The following is a 19,843-nucleotide window of genomic DNA, read 5'->3' as shown; positions in this document are numbered from 1 at the left end:
AATAGTTAGATAGATGGACAGATAGATAGCTAGATAGCTAGACAAAGTGTACAGCTCAGTGTTTTAAAAAAAACAAAACTGTTTAAGTGGACCAGCATAGTTCAAACCTGTTTTGTTCAAGGATCAAATGTATTTAAACTTTGATTGTGAGCTCGTTGCTTGAACTTAATTAGTGGAAGTCCTTTAGGTCCAAATTGGGGATTCTAGAAGCTTTCCTCTGAGAAGTTTTTTTTCTGCTGGACACTGGGGAATAACCAATCAGGGACCCCTTCAGCCTCTCCTAGATCTTGTCTCAACCAGAATTCTCAGTTACTCTTCTCCACCTCTTTACTGGGAACTCCACTTTTCAATAGGGAAATCTGCAAAGTCACATTGTAAAAGGAGCAATTGTCAAGAATGAGAGCAATTGTTGCTGCTACCCTTGCAGCCAGCCTACTGCAGCTTGCCCTCTGACCACGATAATTTACATGCCTCCTACACACAAAATGCATTCATGGACATTTCCCCAAAGTCTCATCCTAATTATACCATCAGGCTCAAAGTCTGTGATCCTTTGATCTGCATCAGGTCCAGATACATGAGGTTTCTATCCTCTGGTGTGGCTCCTCTCCATGCAGAGGCCTCTGAACTAAAAAGACATCTACTTGCACCCCACATACTCAACATACAGGACAGAAAAACCATAATAGACACTCCCATTAAAAAAAGGGGAGGGGCTTCCCTGGTGGCGCAGTGGTTGAGAGTCCGCCTGCCAATGCAGGGGACACGGGTTTGTGCCCCAGTCCGGGAAGATCCCACATGCTGCGGAGCAGCTAGACCCGTGAGCCATGGCCGCTGAACCTGCGCGTCCGGAGCCTGTGCTCCGCAACGGGAGAGGCCCGCGTACCGCAAAAAAAAAAAAAAAAAAAAAAAAAAAAGGAAGGAGGGCTTCCCTGGTGGCGCAGTCGTTAAGAATCCACCTGCCCGGTGCAGGGTACGCGGGTTTGAGCCCTGGTCCGGGAAGATCCCACATGCCGTGGAGCAAATAAGCCCGTGCACCACAGCTACTGAGCCTGTGCTCTGAAGCCCGTGAACCACAACTACTGAAGCCCGTGTGCCTAGAACCTGTGCTCTGCAACAAGAGAAGCCACCGCCATGAGAAGCCTGTGCACCGCAACGAAGAGTAGCCCCAGCTCGCCGCAACTGGAGAAAGCCTGCGCACGGCAACAAGGACCCAATGCAGCCAAAAATTTTTTAAAAATAAATTAAATAAATAAGTTTCTTTAAAAAGGTTGGGGGAAGGAACGGGAACTTCATAGTAGTCACTGATTTATAGCAATTTTGAAATCCAACAGGAACCTGCTGTCAGTTCCCTTATTACAGGGGTCATGAATGTTCCATCATGAAGGTTTCATTCTCTCTTTGGGTGTGCTTCTCTAAATCAGTGTTTTCTTCTGTTCTTGGTTTCGCCCGGGACTCTGGGCTCTGCCCCCGAAATCTTTTCTTCTTTTGTATCAAAATGTCCTGTGTTTTCAGCTGATTGTCGTTTTCAACCTACTTCCCTTAGAAAGTTGGGGATCCAGAAAGCTTTTCTGTCTTTTCATAGCACTCTTCAAAAGCACTGATAGTGCTTTCATTAGTGTAACTCTCTTTAAAAATTATAAATTTTGTATGAATTTCATCAAGGTTCCTGCCATATTTCCCTCCATGTGTTTTTCCAGCATTTATCTTTCTCTTCAGTGCTAGTCGCTTCACTGTAGCATGAGAAGAATCTGCCTCTTTCCATCTCTAAAACTTTGCTCTCCTTGCTCCTGTATCTGTACTTTACCCTTTGTTTCATTCACCATTGTATCCAGCACTTCACCTTATTAGTAGTTAAGGACTAAGTAGAATGGAGTTTTCTCTTTATACTTGAACCTTTTAAAGTAGTATTTGAGGATTTCTGAGAATGCCTCGTCTAGGCAGTCTGGCACACTAGAAACCATGGTATCTCCTGAATGACAGTACCCTCTAATCCCCCTTCCCCTCCCTCTGCTTCCCAACCAAGTGATTACCAGCTTAGAGTGGATTCTAGAGCAGGGATCAGCAAACTATAGTGCACAGGCCAGATCCAGCCAACTGTCTATTTTTGTTTCACCCATGAGCTAGGAATATTTTTTACATCTTTAAATGATTAAAAATAGTCAAAAGAAGGATAATATTGCATGACGTGTGAAAACCATATGAAATTCAAATTTCAGTGTCCACAACTAGAGCTTTATTGGAATACAACCTTGTTCATTGTATATTGTCTGTGGCTGCTTTCAGGCTACAATGGCAGAGTTGAGAAATGGCAACAGGAACCATATGGCCCATAAAGTCTAAAATATTTGCTCTCTTGTCTTTTACAGAAAAAAATTACTGACCTCTGTTTTAGAGTGGTTAGACAGCTGGGCAAAGCTCTTCTGTTCTGTTTCAGCCCATTAATATTTTCTGGTATGATTGTTAACACAGTTATATTTGAAAGAGCTTTAGTAGAATTGGAAGCCAGCTTCGCTTGTCCCTTCAGCCCAACCTCTACTTGTGCTCCTGCTCTCAAACGTAATTTATCTAAACACATCTCCTCTTGGTGTGCACACTCATTCTCCTTTTCTTGCAGTAATATTTGACATTAAAGCCCATTACTCTTTTTGACTGTCTTCCTATGTAATTCATTCTCCTTGCTGGTGCTAAAGGGATTTTATAGTATTTTTGGGTGAACTTTTTAAAGCTGTATCAGGAAATGGAGTGATGATTGCAAGATAAAACAGTTCATTCAACAGTTTATTCGTGGCCCATTACTCTTTTTGACTGTCTTCTTATGTAATTCATTCTCCTTGCTGGCGCTAAAGGGATTTTATAGTATTTTTGGGTGAACTTTTTAAAGCTGTATCAGAAAATGGAGTGATGATTGTGAGATAAAACAGTTCATTCAACAGTTTATTCCCTATGCAGGCATCCTTTTCCTACTTTGTAGGCCAGACAGTCAAAACCAAGGTGAGGGGAAACATTAGGCAAACATGGATTGTAAAAAGGTTTACTTGTAATACATGCAAGGTATAAGCAAGGTTAGAATGGGGAGCTCAAAATGTCCTCTGTCTTTACACTATTCGTATATCCCAAACACTCCCATTAGCAGCCCCTCTGCTTAAACAAAGTGATTCTCCAAGGTAAGAGTGAGGTAGATTAGGGTTAACTATTCAGACCATGCAAGTTCTTACCAAATTTGGTAATGCCCATGTCCAGGTTTAGAGACCTAACTGTCACATCTGAGATAGTCACAAGGCTGCATTTATTTGTCTCTGCATCTTCTGTGGGACTTTTAAAAGCCATTATATTCTACTCCCCCACCACTCCCTACTAGCTTATTTGGCCCTAGTCATAAGAAATTACTGCATAATAAAGAAATTATGATTAGAGTAAATTGTGACTTTCAAAGTTAGACTTTCCTATGTATGTCCTTAGTCATTGGCACATTTTTCTGGCCTTATCTGGGATCTGTTCAGATGCTCTGCATCCCCTTGAAGGATTTTGACATTGTGTTATGGCTGGCGGGTTAATGTATCGACGTTAGCATTCTGTTGTATGTATGATACCTTAGTAAACTGCATATACACTGTAGTAATCCTTCATACTGATCTCCCCTTCACTTCTCCATTCCTCTGTAAAACTTTCTGTCTTCCACACTTTAGTACACTAAGGTTGTTAACTGGCTCTGCTCTGGTACATCTGCACAGATCTCCTCTACGACTTGAGATGTATACTTTCTAGGTGTCAGTTGTTTGTTCTCAAACTTGCCTAATGGTTGCTCTTATTATTGTAACAAAGTAATTTGCAAGAAGTAATATAAAGGAACAAAATATATTAATGAATGTGGAAAGAACTTTGTTTTTATGAAAACTGTGTTGAATGTTTAGGAACTGCTTGGTAAGGACCAGTCCCTAAGGAAATTTCTGTTCAGTGGCTTAGACAAAGACAACTGTGAAAGATTGGGAAGAAATTGTAAAAATCTAGGCATATGCACTCCTATCAGAGGACCCACTGTCGAAAGCAATAAACCCTGTCATATTAAGAGATTGTAAATGAATGTAGTATCTTATAAGATGTTAAGATAATATGGTTAGCTATCTTTTTGTTTCTTTGCTTTAGCTGATTATTTTCAGGTAATCAGTTAGTTACTAGTACTGATTATGGGGTTGGGAGTTTTATTATTTTATTGGATTTTTTAATATCTAGGGAGTAACTATAATTTATTTACTCTTCTAATTGAATTTCCTATAGCAAGCACACATCCATTCCTCTTTTAGTTTATGAAATTGTCATTGCTTTTAATTTGCAGTTTTATATTGCCTTAAACTTTATGCTGTTCTGTGGTCCATTTCTTATTGCTGTTAAAACGCATATACAAAGACCTTCTGAGGTTTTTGTTTGTTTTTAAGATAAGGAGCTTTTTATACACCTTCGGAAATCCTGAGTATTTTTTATTTTTTAGGATGATTTTTTTTAAGTCCAGTTTTGCAGTATTAATATTTCCTTTGGTAGATGATAAACTTAATTGAAGAGATATTTTCTGTTTAATTTTTTAACCAGAGAGATTTTTTAAGTGAATTGTCCATTGGAATGTACATCTTAGGTATTTGAAAACCATTTCATGTGTTGGATTTTTACCACGAAGAAAATAAATAATAGAGTTATCAGCCAGATTTCAGTTAGAAGACAGACTCCACAAGTTATTTTTGCAGAGAGAATTTAATATAATTTGTTAAATGGGTATTGATGAATTAAGAATGCAAGAAGAGAACACTAAAGTATCATGGAAGAGGCCGAGGAGGCGAGAAGATTACTGACCCTTCTGCCGGCTTCACAATCCATCAGTGCAGAGCCTTCCCGGCTTTATTCTCCTTCCCCCCCAAACAGGTGTCTCCTCCCCAGCTACCTATACCACAGTACTCTCAGCAGCTGTGTTAAGATTCCTTAGTTGAGCTTTGTGACGACAGTTCTCCATGAAACCAAGTTACCTCTGTTGATTCTGGTTTCTCCACTGTCATTAAGAGCAAAGACACTATTTTAGTGTCTTCTGCACAACAATTACATATAGCAGCTGACTACCCGGGAAATAATATTTATAATTCATACTACTTCTGCTAAACAACTCCCCTCCCCATTTAAATACTGGTTAATTTGAAAAAAATAAAAATAAAAAATAAAGTATCATGGATGTAGCAATCACAGTAAATAGCTCCTACCCCTAAAGCTGGAAGAACAAAATGAGTTTAAAATTATTGAAACATAGAGGCTTAGAGGAGAGGCCCTGCAGAGCTGTGACTTGACCTCTGCGGAGCAGGTACTAGCTGTCTGGTGTCTCTGTCAGGCATAGTGAGCTGGTTTCAGTGAATGTTAAGAAAAACTGCAGTCTGGAACTGCTACTGAAATGAGCAACCTGCCAGAGTTGCTAGGGTTTTACTGACAAGAAGAGGAAGTAGTTAGGAAGGAGCAGGTCCCTTCTTCCTTCAGCTCATTCTTTCCAGCATCCTTATTGACACAGTTTAACAGGAAACCATTAGAATCAGCAGAAAAATGGTTTGCTCAGTCCTAGGCCCAGCATCACAATATAAAATAGTGTATTTGGAGCTGAAAGACAATAGCTAATTATTGGCTGTTAAACAACTACTGCCTATTAAGTTTACTTTTTTATTGTGTATGTGCAATAAAAAAATCATTTGTGTATTTAAAGTTAATTTCAAGACCCTCATTTCTTTCACATTTGCTTTCCTGACCACTGCAGCACATGTGGATCCTCTGCCTCACTTATTTGGCATCATTATTGACATTTAAGGTTATATAAACTGACTGCTCAGCTTTTTAAATGTTTATCCTTTCACCTGTATTTCTTGTGTCCTTGGTCTTGCATTGAATGAGGGATGAGAGGGCTGTGTTCTTTTTTTTTTTTTTTTTAAACATCTTTATTGGAGCATAATTGCTTTACAATGGTATGTTAGTTTCAGCTTCACAACAAAATGAATCAGTTATATATATATACATATGTTCCCATATCTCTTCCCGCTTGCGTCACCCTCCCTCCCACCCTCCCTATCCCACCCCTCCAGGCGGTCACACAGCACCGAGCTGATCTCCCTGTGCTATGCGGCTGCTTCCCACTAGCTATCTACCTTACGTTTGGTAGTGTATACATGTCCATGCCTCTTTATTGCTTTGTCACCGTTTACCCTTCCCCCTCCCCATAGCCTCAAGTCCATTCTCTAGTAAGTCTGTGTCTTTATTCCTGTTTCACCCCTAGGTTTTTCATGACATTTTTTTTTTCTTAAATTCCATATATATGTGTTAGCATACGGTATTTGTCTCTCTCTTTCTGACTTACTTCACTCTGTATGACAGACTCTAGGTCTATCCACCTCATTACAAATAGCTCAATTTCGTCTCTTTTTATGGCTGAGTAATATTCCATTGTATATATGTGCCACATCTTCTTTATCCATTCATCCGATGATGGACACTTAGGTTGTTTCCATCTCTGGGCTATTGTAAATAGAGCTGCAATGAACATTTTGGTACATGACTCTTTTTGAATTATGGTTTTCTCAGGGTATATGCCCAGTAGTGGGATTGCTGGGTCATATGGTAGTTCTATTTGTAGCTTTTTAAGGAACCTCCATACTGTTCTCCACAGTGGCTGTATCAATTTACATTCCCACCAACAGTGTAAGAGGGTTCCCTTTTCCCCACACCCTCTCCAGCATTTATTGTTTCTAGATTTTTTGATGATGGCCATTCTGACTGGTGTGAGATGATATCTCATTGTAGTTTTGATTTGCATTTCTCTAATGATTAGTGATGTTGAGCATTCTTTCATGTGTTTGTTGGCACTCTGTATATCTTCTTTGGAGAAATGTCTATTTAGGTCTTCTGCCCATTTTTGGATTGGGTTGTTTGTTCTTTTGTTATTAAGCTGCATGAGCTGCTTATAAATTTTGGAGATTAATCCTTTGTCAGTTGCTTCATTTGCAAATATTTTCTCCCATTCTGAGGGTTGTCTTTTGGTCTTCTTTATGGTTTCCTTTGCTGCGCAAAAGCTTTTAAGTTTCATTAGGTCCCATTTGTTTACTTTTGTTTTTATTTCCATTTCTCTAGGAGGTGGGTCAAAAAGGATCTTGCTGTGATTTATGTCCTAGAGTGTTCTGCCTATGTTTTCCTCTAAGAGTTTGATAGTTTCTGGCCTTACATTTAGGTCTTTAATCCATTTTGAGCTTATTTTTGTGTATGGTGTTAGGGAGTGATCTAATCTCATACTTTTACATGTAGCTGTCCAGTTTTCCCAGCACCACTTATTGAATAGGCTGTCCTTTCTCCACTGTACATTTCTGCCTCCTTTGTCAAAGATTAGGTGACCATATGTGCGTGGGTTTATCTCTGGGCTTTCTATCCTGTTCCATTGATCTATATTTCTGTTTTTGTGCCAGTACCATACTGTCTTGATTACTGTAGCTTTGTAGTATAGTCTGAAGTCAGGAAGCCTGATTCCTCCAGCTCCATTTTTCGTTCTCAAAATTGCTTTGGCTATTCGGGGTCTTTTGTGTTTCCATACAAATTGTGAGATTTTTTGTTCTAGTTCTGTGAAAAATGCCAGTGGTAGTTTCATAGGGATTGCATTGAATCTGTAGATTGCTTTCGGTAGTAGAGTCATTTTCACAATGTTGATTCTTCCAATCCAAGAACATGGTATATCTCTCCATCTATTTGTATCATTTTTAATTTCTTTCATCAGTGTCTTATAATTTTCTGCATACAGGTCTTTTGTCTCCTTAGGTAGGTTTATTCCTAGGTATTTTATTCTTTTTGTTGCAATGGTAAATGGGAGTGTTTTCTTGATTTCACTTTCAGATTTTTCATCCTTAGTGTATAGGAATGCCAGAGATTTCTGTGCATTAATTTTGTATCCTGCTACTTTACCAAATTCATTGATTAGCTCTAGTAGTTTTCTGGTAGCATCTTTAGGGTTCTGTATGTATAGTATCATGTCATCTGCAAACAGTGACAGCTTTACTTCTTCTTTTCCGATTTGGATTCCTTTTATTTCCTTTTCTTCTCTGATTGCTGTGGCTAAAACTTCCAAAACTATGTTGAATAAGAGTGGTGAGAGTGGGCAACCTTGTCTTGTTCCTGATCTTAGTGGAAATGCTTTCAGTTTTTCACCATTGAGGACGATGTTGGCTGTGGGTTTGTCATATATGGCCTTTATTATGTTGAGGAAAGTTCCCTCTATGCCTACTTTCTGCAGGGTTTTTATCATAAATGGGTGTTGAATTTTGTCAAAAGCTTTCTCTGCATCTATTGAGATGATCATATGGTTTTTCTCCTTCAATTTGTTAATATGGTGTATCACGTTGATTGATTTGCGTATATTGAAGAATCCTTGCATTCCTGGAATAAACCCCACTTGATCATGGTGTATGATCCGTTTAATGTGCTGTTGGATTCTGTTTGCTAGTATTTTGTTGAGGATCTTTGCATCTATGTTCATCAGTGATATTGGCCTGTAGTTTTCTTTCTTTGTGACATCCTTGTCTGGTTTTGGTATCAGGGTGATGGTGGCCTCGTAGAATGAGTTGGGGAGTGTTCCTCCCTCTGCTATATTTTGGAAGAGTCTGAGAAGGATAGGTGATAGCTCTTCTCTAAATGTTTGATAGAATTCGCCTGTGAAGCCATCTGGTCCTGGGCTTTTGCTTGTTGGAAGATTTTTAATCACAGTTTCAATTTCAGTGCTTGTGATTGGTCTGTTCATATTTTCTATTTCTTCCTGATTCAGTCTTGGCAGGTTGTGCCTTTCTAAGAATTTGTCCATTTCTTCCAGGTTGTCCATTTTATTGGCATAGAGTTGCTTGTAGTAATCTCTCATGATCTTTTGTATTTCTGCAGTGTCAGTCGTTACTTCTCCTTTTTCATTTCTAATTCTATTGATTTGAGTCTTCTCCCTTTTTTTCTTGATGAGTCTGGCTAATGGTTTATCAATTTTGTTTATCCTTTCAAAAAACCAGCTTTTAGTTTTATTGATCTTTGCTATCGTTTCCTTCATTTCTTTTTCATTTATTTCTGATCTGATTTTTATGATTTCTTTCCTCCTGCTAACTTTGGGGTTTTTTTGTTCTTCTTTCTCTAATTGCTTTAGGTGCAAGTTTAGGTTGTTTATTCGAGATGTTTCCTGTTTCTTAAGGTAAGATTGTATTGCTATAAACTTCCCTCTTAGAACTGCTTTTGCTGCATCCCATAGATTTTGAGTCGTCGTGTCTCCATTGTCATTTGTTTCTAGGTATTTTTTGATTTCCCCTTTGATTTCTTCAGTGATCACTTCGTTATTAAGTAGTGTATTGTTTAGCCTCCATGTGTTTGTATTTTTTACAGATCTTCTCCTGTGATTGATATCGAGTCTCATAGCGTTGTGGTCGGAAAAGATACTTGATACAATTTCAATTTTCTTAAATTTACCAAGGCTTGATTTGTGACCCAAGATATGATCTATCCTGGAGAATGTTCCATGAGCACTTGAGAAAAATGTGTATTCTGTTGTTTTTGGATGGAATGTCCTATAAATATCAATTAACTCCATCTCATTTAATGTATCATTTAAAGGTTGTGTTTCCTTATTTATTTTCATTTTGGATGATCTGTCCATGGGTGAAAGTGGGGTGTTAAAGTCCCCTACTATGAATGTGTTACTGTCGATTTCCCCTTTTATGGTTGTCAGTATTTGCCTTATGTATTGAGGTGCACCTATGTTGGGTGCATAAATATTTACAATTGTTATATCTTCCTCTTGGATCGATCCCTTGATCATTATGTAGTGTCCTTCTTTGTCTCTTCTAATAGTCTTTGTTTTAAAGTGTATTTTGTCTGATATGAGAATTGCTACTCCAGCTTTCTTTTGGTTTCCATTTGCATGAAATACCTTTTTCCATCCCCTTACTTTCAGTCTGTATGTGTCTCTAGGTCTGAAGTGGGTCTCTTGTAGACAGCAAATATATGGGTCTTGTTTTTGTATCCATTCAGCCAATCTGTGTCTTTTGGTGGGAGCATTTAGTCCATTTACATTTAAGGTAATTATCGATATGTGTGTTCCCATTCCCATTTTCTTAATTGTTTTGGGTTTGTTATTGTAGGTCTTTTCCTTCTTTTGTGTTTCTTGCCTAGAGAAGTTCCTTTAGCAGTTGTTGTAGAGCTAGTTTGGTGGTGCTGAACTCTCTCAGCTTTTGCTTGTCTCTAAAGGTTTTAATTTCTCCATCAAATCTGAATGAGATCCTTGCTGGGTAGAGTAATCTTGGTTGCAGGTTTTTCTCCTTCAACACTTTCAATATGTCCTGCCACTCCCTTCTGGCTTGCAGAGTTTCTGCTGAAAGATCAGCTGTTAACCTTATGGGGATTCCCTTGTGTGTTATTTGTTGTTTTTCCCTTGCTGCTTTTAATATGTTTTCTTTGTATTTAATTTTTGACAGTTTGATTAATATGTGTCTTGGCGTATTTCTCCTTGGATTTATCCTGTATGGGACTCTCTGTGCTTCCTGGACTTGATTAACTATTTCCTTTCCCATATTAGGGAAGTTTTCAACTATAATCTCTTCAAATATTTTCTCAGTCCCTTTCTTTTTCTCTTCTTCTTCTGGAACCCCTATAATTCGAATGTTGGCACGTTTAATGTTGTCCCAGAGGTCTCTGAGACTGTCCTCAGTTCTTTTCATTCTTTTTTCTTTATTCTGCTCTGCATTAGTTATTTCCACTATTTTATCTTCCAGGTCACTTATCCGTTCTTCTGCCTCAGTTATTCTGCTATTGATCCCATCTAGAGTACTTTTAATTTCATTTATTGTGTTGTTCATCGTTGCTTGTTTCATCTTTAGTTCTTCTAGGTCCTTGTTAACTGATTCTTGCATTTTGTCCATTCTATTGTCCATTCTATCTCCAAGATTTCGGATCAACCTTACTATCATTATTCTGAATTCTTCTTCAGGTAGACTGCCTATTTCCTCTTCATTTGTTAGGTCTGGTGGGTTTTTATCTTGCTCCTTCATCTGCGGTGTGTTTTTCTGTCTTTTCATTTTGCTTATCTTACTGTGTTTGGGGTCTCCTTTTTCGCAGGCTGAAGGTTCGTAGTTCCTGTTGTTTTTTGTGTCTGTCCCCAGTGGCTAAGGTTGGTTCAGTGGGTTGTGTAGGCTTCCTGGTGGAGGGTACTAGTGCCTGTGTTCTGGTGGATGAGGCTAGATCTTGTCTTTCTGGTGTGCAGGTCCACGTCTGGTGGTGTGTTTTGGGGTGTCTGTAGACTTATTATGATTTTGGGCCGCCTCTCTGCTAATGGGTGGGGTTGTGTTCCTGTCTTGCTAGTTGTTTGGCATAGGATGTCCAGCACTGTAGCTTGCTGGTCGTTGAGTGAAGCTGGGTGCTGGCGTTGAGATGGAGATCTCTCGGAAGTTTTTGCTGTTTGATATTATGTGCAGCTGGGAGGTCTCTTGTGGATCAGTGTCCTGAAGTTGGCTCTCCCACCTCAGAGGCACAGCACTGACTCCTGGCTGCAGCACCAAGAGCCTTTCATCCACAGGGCTCCTTAATTTGGGATGATTGGTTGTCTATTCAGGTATTCCACAGATGCAGGGTATATCAAGTTGATTGTGGAGCTTTAATCCGCTGCTTCTGAGGCTGCTGGGAGAGATTTCCCTTTCTCTTCTTTGTTCTCACAGCTCCCAGGGGCTCAGTTTTGGATTTAGCCCCGCCTGTGCGTGTAGGTCGCCGGAGGGCGTCTGTTCTTTGCTCAGACAGGACGGGGTTAAAGGAGCCGCTGATTCGGAGGCTCTGGCTCACTCAGGCCCGGGGGTAGGGAGGGTCACGGAGTGTGGGGCGGGCCTGCAGCGGCAGAGGCCGGCGAGACGTTGCAGCCTGAGGCGCGCCTGTGCGTTCTCCCAGGGGAGTTGTCCCTGGATCCCGGGACCCCGGCAGTGGCGGGCTGCACAGGCTCCCCGGAAGGGCGCGTGGCCAGTGACCTGTGTTCGCACACAGGCCTCCCGGTGGCGGCAGCAGCGGCCCTAGCGTCTCACGTCCGTCTCTGGGCTCCGCACCCCTAGCCGCGGCTCGCGCCCGTCCCTGGAGCTCTCTCAAGCAGCGTTCTTAATCCCCTCTCCTCGTGCACCAGGAAACAAAGAGGGACGTAAAAGTCTCTTGCCTCTTCGGCAGTTCCAGACTTCTCCCCGGACTCTCTCCCGGCCAGCCGCGGTGCACCAACGCCCCGCAGGCTGTGTTCACGCCGCCAACCTCAGTCCTCTCCCGGCGCTCCGACAAAAGCCGAGCCTCAGCTCCCAGTCCCGCCCGCCCTGGCGGGCGAGCAGACAAGCCTCTCGGCTGGCAAGTTCCGGTCGGCCCGATCCTCTGCGCTGGAATCTGTCCGCTTTGCCCTCCGCACCCCTGTTGCTGTGCTCTCCTCCGCGGCTCCCAAGCTCCCCCACTCCGCCTCCCGAAGTCTCCACCCGCGAAGGGGCTTCCTAGTGTGTGGACACTTTTCCTCCTTCACAGCTCTCTCCCGCTGGTGCAGGACCCGTCCCTATCCTTTTGTCTCTGTTTAGTTTTTTCTTTTGCCCTACCCAGGTACGTGGGGGGTTTCTTGCCTTTTGGGAGGTCTGAGGTCTTCTGCCAGCGTTCAGTAGATGCTCTTGACTGTGTTCTTATAGTTTGGATTCTACTACCAGCCTCATCTAGTACCTTATAGAGAGTTAATCAACTACTGCTAAGTACCTTCTCTTTTCTGAAAAGTTGGAGATTTTTTTAATACCTTCTTATAAAATGGAATGTCTCAAAATTATGCCTTTTTCATATCAAAAGAGTTAATATTTTTCATGGTGTTCTCAGTGCTAAAATGCTTAAAAGTAAACTTTAAAAAATAAATTTATTTTTAATTATCAGGTGCTTCTAAGGAAGGAGGTGCCGGAGCAGTTGATGAAGATGATTTTATAAAGGCTTTTACAGATGTCCCTTCTATACAGGTAAGGCTGCCAGTGAAGTGGCATTCCCCATGAATATTGCCTATGTGCCTGTTCGTAATATTATTTATTTTTGTCCCTGTTTTCCAAATTCTTTTCTTCCTGAATTGACTTAACAAACTATTATTTGTTGGTACAATTAGACTTCCAAGTGATTTTTTCAGTGAGGCTGAAATAAAATTGAATCCATATCATTGAATCATATTACATTGCAGTGTCCAACTACATCCACTTTTTTTTTTAAAGGTGCCTGTGATACAATGTTCTTCCATTTTTTTTCCTCCTACTTTTCTGTCCACTTCATCTCTTTCTCCTTTAAAGCCACATCCTTCTTTACTTGACTGTTGAATACTGAGATTTCTTAAGGGTTGGTTCTGGGCCTCTCTTCTCGCTCTCCATTTCCTTCCTTCCTTCAAATCCATGGCTTTACTTCCTGCCTTTACATAGGTAATGCACAGGTTTTTATCGCTCAGCCAGAACTCTCTTTAGTGCGAAACTAATTTTTCCACTGGTTGTTTATTTGACATCTCCTTTTAGATGTCTCAGAGGCATCTCAAATTCAACGTGCCCACAACTGGACTCATGATCTTCCCCTTTCAAACCTACTCTTCCAGTGTTTTATATGTGGAAACCTAATCAGTTACACAAGTTAGAAACCTAGGAATTATTTTATTGCAGCCAATTCCTAACTTAGTGGTATTCAAACTTCTTCTCTCTGTATGCCCTCTAAAAGAATGTTTAAAAAATTATGTACCCCCTCACTGAAGTAAATTTTTGAGTCGGCCCTTTTTTCCCTTGTTAGGGAAGGGGGAGCCTGGCATTGTATTCCAGAGCAAAGCATCATAATAAGATTAGGAGTGGGAGAGGAACCTGCCTTTCTTTTTAAATATGGCAGAAGGACTTTTGTGAAGGGAAAGTGGGAGGCAGGAAAGGCTCAGAAGCCTCCAGTAATCACTCTGTAACAAATGTTTATCTGGTTCCACTCCTGTCTCTTCAGCCTTGTCTCATGCCTTGCTCCCCTTTGTACTCTTGTTTTTGGCAAGTTTTTGTTTTAAGTAAAAGGGGAATTTAATGGCCATTGAAAGTGGAAAATATAAATAGGGCCTATTTGTTGGCAGTATCTGTTTGTACTACTCAGATGGTATCTAGGACCCCATTCTTTCTTATGTCTCATTTCTGGATTCTTCTGCATCGTCTTCCCTCATGGTCAGCAACATGGCTGCAGCTGTCCGAGCCTCACTCCCTTAGTACCCTCTGCCTCTTCCGCAGTTGACCATGTAAAACTTTGAAATTCACTCTAACTGAACTAATTTAGGTCATTTGCCCCCTCTGAACCTTGACTGTGATGTAGAGAAATACTGTGCACTGACTGACTTAGGCCTTGGGTCACTGTCTCTTCCCCTGATCCCCTTTGCACTCTTTACTACTGTACTTGGCCTTCTTTCAGTTTCTTTCAGTCACAGAGCCTTTGCACGTGCTGTTCACTGCAGGGAAGGCTGATCTTTCTCTATTTTGTCTAATGATGTCTGCCTCATGCTTTAGCTCTCAATTCAAGCTTGACTTTCCTAACTAGTTCAAACCCCCTATTGTATGTATACTTTCATGGCAGTATGTGCTTCTCCTTGGTGATACTTTCTATTTGCAATTTCATATTTTATATCATTTGATTAATTTTTTTCTTTCCCTGACTAGATTATAAGTTCCATAAGGCAAAGACCATGCCTATTTTTTGCTCACCATAGTGTCCTTAGTGCCTAGAATGTTACATCCCTGTTATGTGAATATTTGTTAAGTGAATGAAAGGATAATGGTGTTTGGCAGACAGTTAGCTCCAGAGGGAATAAAGCATGTAGCTCTCCTGGCTACAGTCTATTGAGAGGGTCAGAGGAGGGACTAACCTAAAACATGTCCTTTTGCAATATTGTATAATAAGTATACGGATGCAATAGATACGTTATATACCTGAAGTCATTTTGAGAACTCAGTCCTGTTTTTACTAATCTGTAGGATATTTGCATTTTGTTTTTTAAATGACAAAGTACTTTAAAAGTATATTTGAAGTTACTCATGAATGGAGAAATACCCTTACCTGGGTAATAGGTAAGGAAGACAAAGCATTTTATTTTATTATTATCTATAATGTATTTTCATTCTCCATTTAAAAATGGTGCTAGAATGGGAAATAATACTATTACTGGAAAGATTATTTGAACATGAGGGCATAATTTTGCTGTGGCAAGAAATATTAATGTTATAATTTTGCATCTTTTCTTTAAGATCTATTCTAGTCGAGAACTTGAAGAAACATTAAATAAAATCAGGGAAATTTTGTCAGATGACAAACATGACTGGGATCAGCGTGCCAATGCAGTAAGTTTTTTATTTTTTATTTTCTTATCCCTCTCCTTGTTTTTTCAATGTTCTTTTTCAAAAACTTGGAAATTCAATAGTAGTACTATCTGGTATTTGCTTATGAAATAGAGAGTCTGATAGGTAACATTTCTTTCTGGAAAACACATTGAGATAATAGGCCTTTTCTTAGTTAGGGTCCATTTTTTTCTGTTTTGCTAATCAGGTGGAGCCTATCTCACCCATTTGTTAGTGTCTCCCCATGTGCTACTTTTTGAACTTCATTGATGCCCAGGGACCATGACTCTCATTAGGGTTACATAGTTGTGGAGTAAAGGGAACCCTCCTGCACTGTTGGTGGGAATGTAAATTCATAGGGATGGCGTTAAATCTGTAGATTACTTTGGGCAGTATGGCCATTTAACAGTAATTAATTCTTCCAATCCAAGAGCATGGGATGATTTCTTTGAATCATCTTTAGTTTCCTTTATCAACGTGTTATGGTTCTCAGCATATAAGTCTTTCATCTCCTTGTTCAGGTTTATTCCTAGGTTTTTTTTTTTTTTATGTGATTTATAAAGGGATTTTTTTTTTTTTTACTTTTTCTTTTTGATAGTTTATTGTTAATGTAAAGAAATGCAACAGATTTCTGTATGCTAATTTTGTATCCTGGTACCTTGCTGAATTCGTTTATCAGTTCTAATAGTTTTTGTGTGGGGTCTTTAGGGTTTTCTATACGAATTATCATGTCATCTGCATATAGTGACAATTTTCCTCTTCCCTTCCAGTTTGGATACCTTTAATTTCTTTTTTTGTCTGATTTCTGTGGCTAAGACTTCTAAGTTGAATAGAAGTGGTAGAGAGGCCATCCTTGTCCTGTTCCAGATTTTAGTGGGAAGGCTTTCAGCTTTTCACCATTGAGTATTGGGTTTGAGTTTGGCATAAACCATTGGCTGTGGGTTTGGCAAAAATAGCTTTTATTATGTTGAGATATGTTCCTTTTATACCCAATTTGATAAGAGTTTTTATCATGAATGGATGTTGAATTTTATTAAATGTTTTTTCTGCATCTGTTGAGATGATCATATGGTTTTTGACCACATTGACTAGTGTATGTTGAACCATCCTGTGACCCTGGGATGAATCCAACCTGACCATGGTGTATGATCCTTTTTATGTGTTGTTGGATTCAGTTTGCTAATATTTGTTGAGGATTTTTGCATCTATATTCGTGAAAGATATTGACCTATAATTTTCTTTTTTCATAGCATCTTTGTCTGATTTTGGTATCAGGGCGATGGTGGCTTCATAGAATGATTTTGGGAGTATTCCTTCCTCTTCAGTCTTTTGAAAGAGTTTGAGAAGGATTGGTATAAGTTCTTTTTTGTACATTTGGTAGAACTCCCCAGTGAAGCCATCCAGTCCTGGACTTTGTTTGCAGGGAGTTTTTTTTATTGCAGATTCTATTTCACTCCTAGCAATTGGACTGTTCAAATTATCTATTTATTCTTGATTCAGTTTTGGTGGACTGTATGTTTCTAGAAACTTGGATGGACTTGTTTTTATATTTTGTGCTGTTTTAACAATATTGCAATAAACATCCTTGTACATATTTATAACAATGGTGTTTTTATTTTTGTAGGTTAAATTTTTAAAAGTGGATTGGTGGGTAAAGAGTAGATGCAATTTTATTTTAGTAGACATTGCCAAAATATTTTGAACAAAGGTATTAGGCATCCATGATCTTAACAGTAAGAGCTATTACTGGGTGCTATCGAGTCTTTTTAACTTTTGCCAATCTAATGAAGGCAAATGATGTCTTTGTTGTAATTTGCATTTGCTTATCACTAGTATGGTTGAACACATTTTCTTGTATTTATTTTGCCCAATTTAATATTTGGTTATTTGTCTTTTTCTTATTTTACTGTCATTCCTTGTGTGTTGTACTTATATATTGCAGATAATTTTTTCCTACCATATTGTAATTTTTTTTAGTTGTTTAGATGCCTTCTGATTTCTCTTCTGCTTATGATAGTTTGCCTACCTTATATACCCTAAGATTGTATAACTATTCTTTCAGATGTTTTTCTAATATCCACAGTATTTTATTTTTGTGTTCTCCATCCTTAATTCATCTTTAACTTTAAAGATATTTTTAAAAATTTAGAAAACCACAGAATTTAATATGAAATTATACATAATAATGGGTATGATAGGTAAACTTTTAGCTTGTATGTGTGAGCACAGATGTGTACCTGAGTGTATCTCAATTGACTGATTAATTTTATTAGGTATGTATGATGTTTATATGGAAAACATTTGGCAATCCTATTCTTAAAGGTTTAGAAATAGGGAGAAAGAGCTATTTGTGTCACAAAGTAAATGTGATAATGTTAAAATATTGGAGATGGTGATGACTTAATGGTTGATCCTTTTGATTTTTTACTTTTGCTTATGGATGAATATAGTTTACAAATTTGGTTCTTTTAAAAATAGGCTTCTTAGTAGATAGTGGTGATGGTTGCACAACATTTTGAATGTACTTATTCCCACTAAGTTGTATACTTTAAAATGGTTAAAATGGTAAACTTTATTTTAATGTGTATTTTGTGACAATTTTGAAAAGACTCCCTTAAAACTTTAAAATTTACTTACCTACTCATACATTACATGTCTATTATGCATATAATTAAATCTATAATGTTCTTTTCCAGAAAGCTTTTTTGTTTGTTTGCATGTTTATTTAATAAAGATACATTTAATGCTGTTAAAATGTCTGAATATATAATGAAATATAATGAAAAAATTTTTAATTTTGTTCCAGTAGTGAAGTTTAGGTAGTTTTTTTTTTTTTGCACTGCCACTTTTTAACGTCAGTAATGAAAATTCTCTTTATTTCAGCTTAAGAAAATTCGATCATTGCTTGTTGCTGGAGCTGCACAATATGATTGCTTTTTCCAACATTTACGCTTGTTGGATGGAGCACTTAAACTTTCAGCTAAGGATCTTAGATCCCAGGTGGTTAGAGAAGCTTGCATTACTGTGGCGTAAGTATATTCTTTTTTGTGATAAGTATTTTTTATGAAGGAATTTTGTACTCATTGATTCAGTGATTATTCAGTAAAGCATTAGCAGGATAACCCCAAAAAAGCATATATATATTCCAAAAATTATATATATAAGGATTAAATTTGTGTGATTTTAAAAAAATCTTTCTTAATAGCACTTTATACCAACCTTAAAATATGTTTATATGTCTAAAATCTACTGGTGGATTTTTGGTCACTAACTCTGTGAGTATAAGAATAAAGTGAATGGGTCTGAGAACTGGCTATATGTAACTTTATCTTTGCTAATTTGGATATTAAGCTTTTTATTTCTGATATTTTAGCAGTTGTCTTGGAATTATAACATGCATCATTAACTTATCAAAGTCTAAACCTATTCTGTATGTTTATATTTTTCTAAAATTTAAGCATGGTAGAACACTTAAACTTCTTTTACCACTTCTCCCGACCAGAATACTTTGTTGTATATGTTGTTGTATTCCTTTGAAGAGAGGGAACACAAAGATGCCTACTATTAATATTCATAATCTGGATTGTACTAGATGTCCTAGTCAGAACAGAATAAATAAACAAATAAAAAACCCCTCAGGAAATAAAAACTATGAGGATTGCAAGAAAAGGAACAAAACTGCCCTTATTAACAAATGATATAACTATCCATGCAGAAAATGATAAGAATTGGTAGATAAATTATTATAAGTAAGGGAATATATAGTAAGATTGCTAGATGCAAGTCAATATACCAAAATAATTGAATATGTCTTGATAGAAAAACAAAACAAAAATCCACAAATTGTAACCTCCAAAAATAGTCCGTGATGAGAATTCTGCTTCTTGCCATGATGCAACAACTGGTACAGGATTAGCCCCTTTGCAGAAAACTGGAGAAAATATGTTAAGACAACTGTGTACAGATGATGGACAGCAGGCAGAGCAGGAGTGTAATTCTTGAAACAAACAAGTCAGTTGAACAGTATGATCAGCACAGTTTTGACCTGGATGCATTTTCTGGACCGTGGAGAGGGAGGGAGAACGCAGGCAGAGCAAGGGAGTTTTACTGAGTTGAAGAAGAAACAGATTGGAGGTTCCGAAAGCTGAAGTGGCTAAAATTTGCAGTGCAGAACACTGGAGAGGAGAGACATACAGAAAAAGAGCTATAGAAATCTGCACAGGGGATCCCATGAGTCTAGTTGAATACTAATCTGTGCATGTGAAAGGTACAACTCCCTGAGGACTGGAAAGAACTACTGGAAGCTATAAGATAAACAGCAATTCCCAGAGTTCACCTGGGCCGGGAGAGGTTCAAGTTCTGATGAGCCAGACTGGAGAAACGTTGTTGAACACCCAGGGCATTCAGTAGAGACCCCAGAAAGGCTGTTGGATAGGAATAGGACTGTT

General features: G+C 38.6%; 1 protein-coding gene across 39 annotated transcripts in view; it reads left to right on the top strand.

Annotated features, from left to right (window-relative positions):
• The window catches only part of CLASP2 (cytoplasmic linker associated protein 2), a 189,798-nt gene that overhangs the window by 63,937 nt on the left and 106,018 nt on the right, over positions 1–19,843 (top strand). For all 39 annotated transcript variants that reach the window (XM_067753641.1, XM_067753640.1, XM_067753653.1 and 36 more), the window contains 3 exons: positions 12,952–13,031; positions 15,306–15,398; positions 18,279–18,424. In XM_067753641.1, the coding sequence (XP_067609742.1) occupies positions 12,952–13,031; positions 15,306–15,398; positions 18,279–18,424 (319 nt within the window). The remainder of the gene's footprint in view (positions 1–12,951; positions 13,032–15,305; positions 15,399–18,278; positions 18,425–19,843) is intronic.

Source organism: Pseudorca crassidens, chromosome 10 (genome assembly GCF_039906515.1).
Source record: "Pseudorca crassidens isolate mPseCra1 chromosome 10, mPseCra1.hap1, whole genome shotgun sequence".
Lineage (NCBI taxonomy): Eukaryota > Metazoa > Chordata > Mammalia > Artiodactyla > Delphinidae > Pseudorca > Pseudorca crassidens.
Note: the sequence above shows the minus strand (reverse complement) of the source record. Positions and strands in the feature narration are given on the sequence as shown.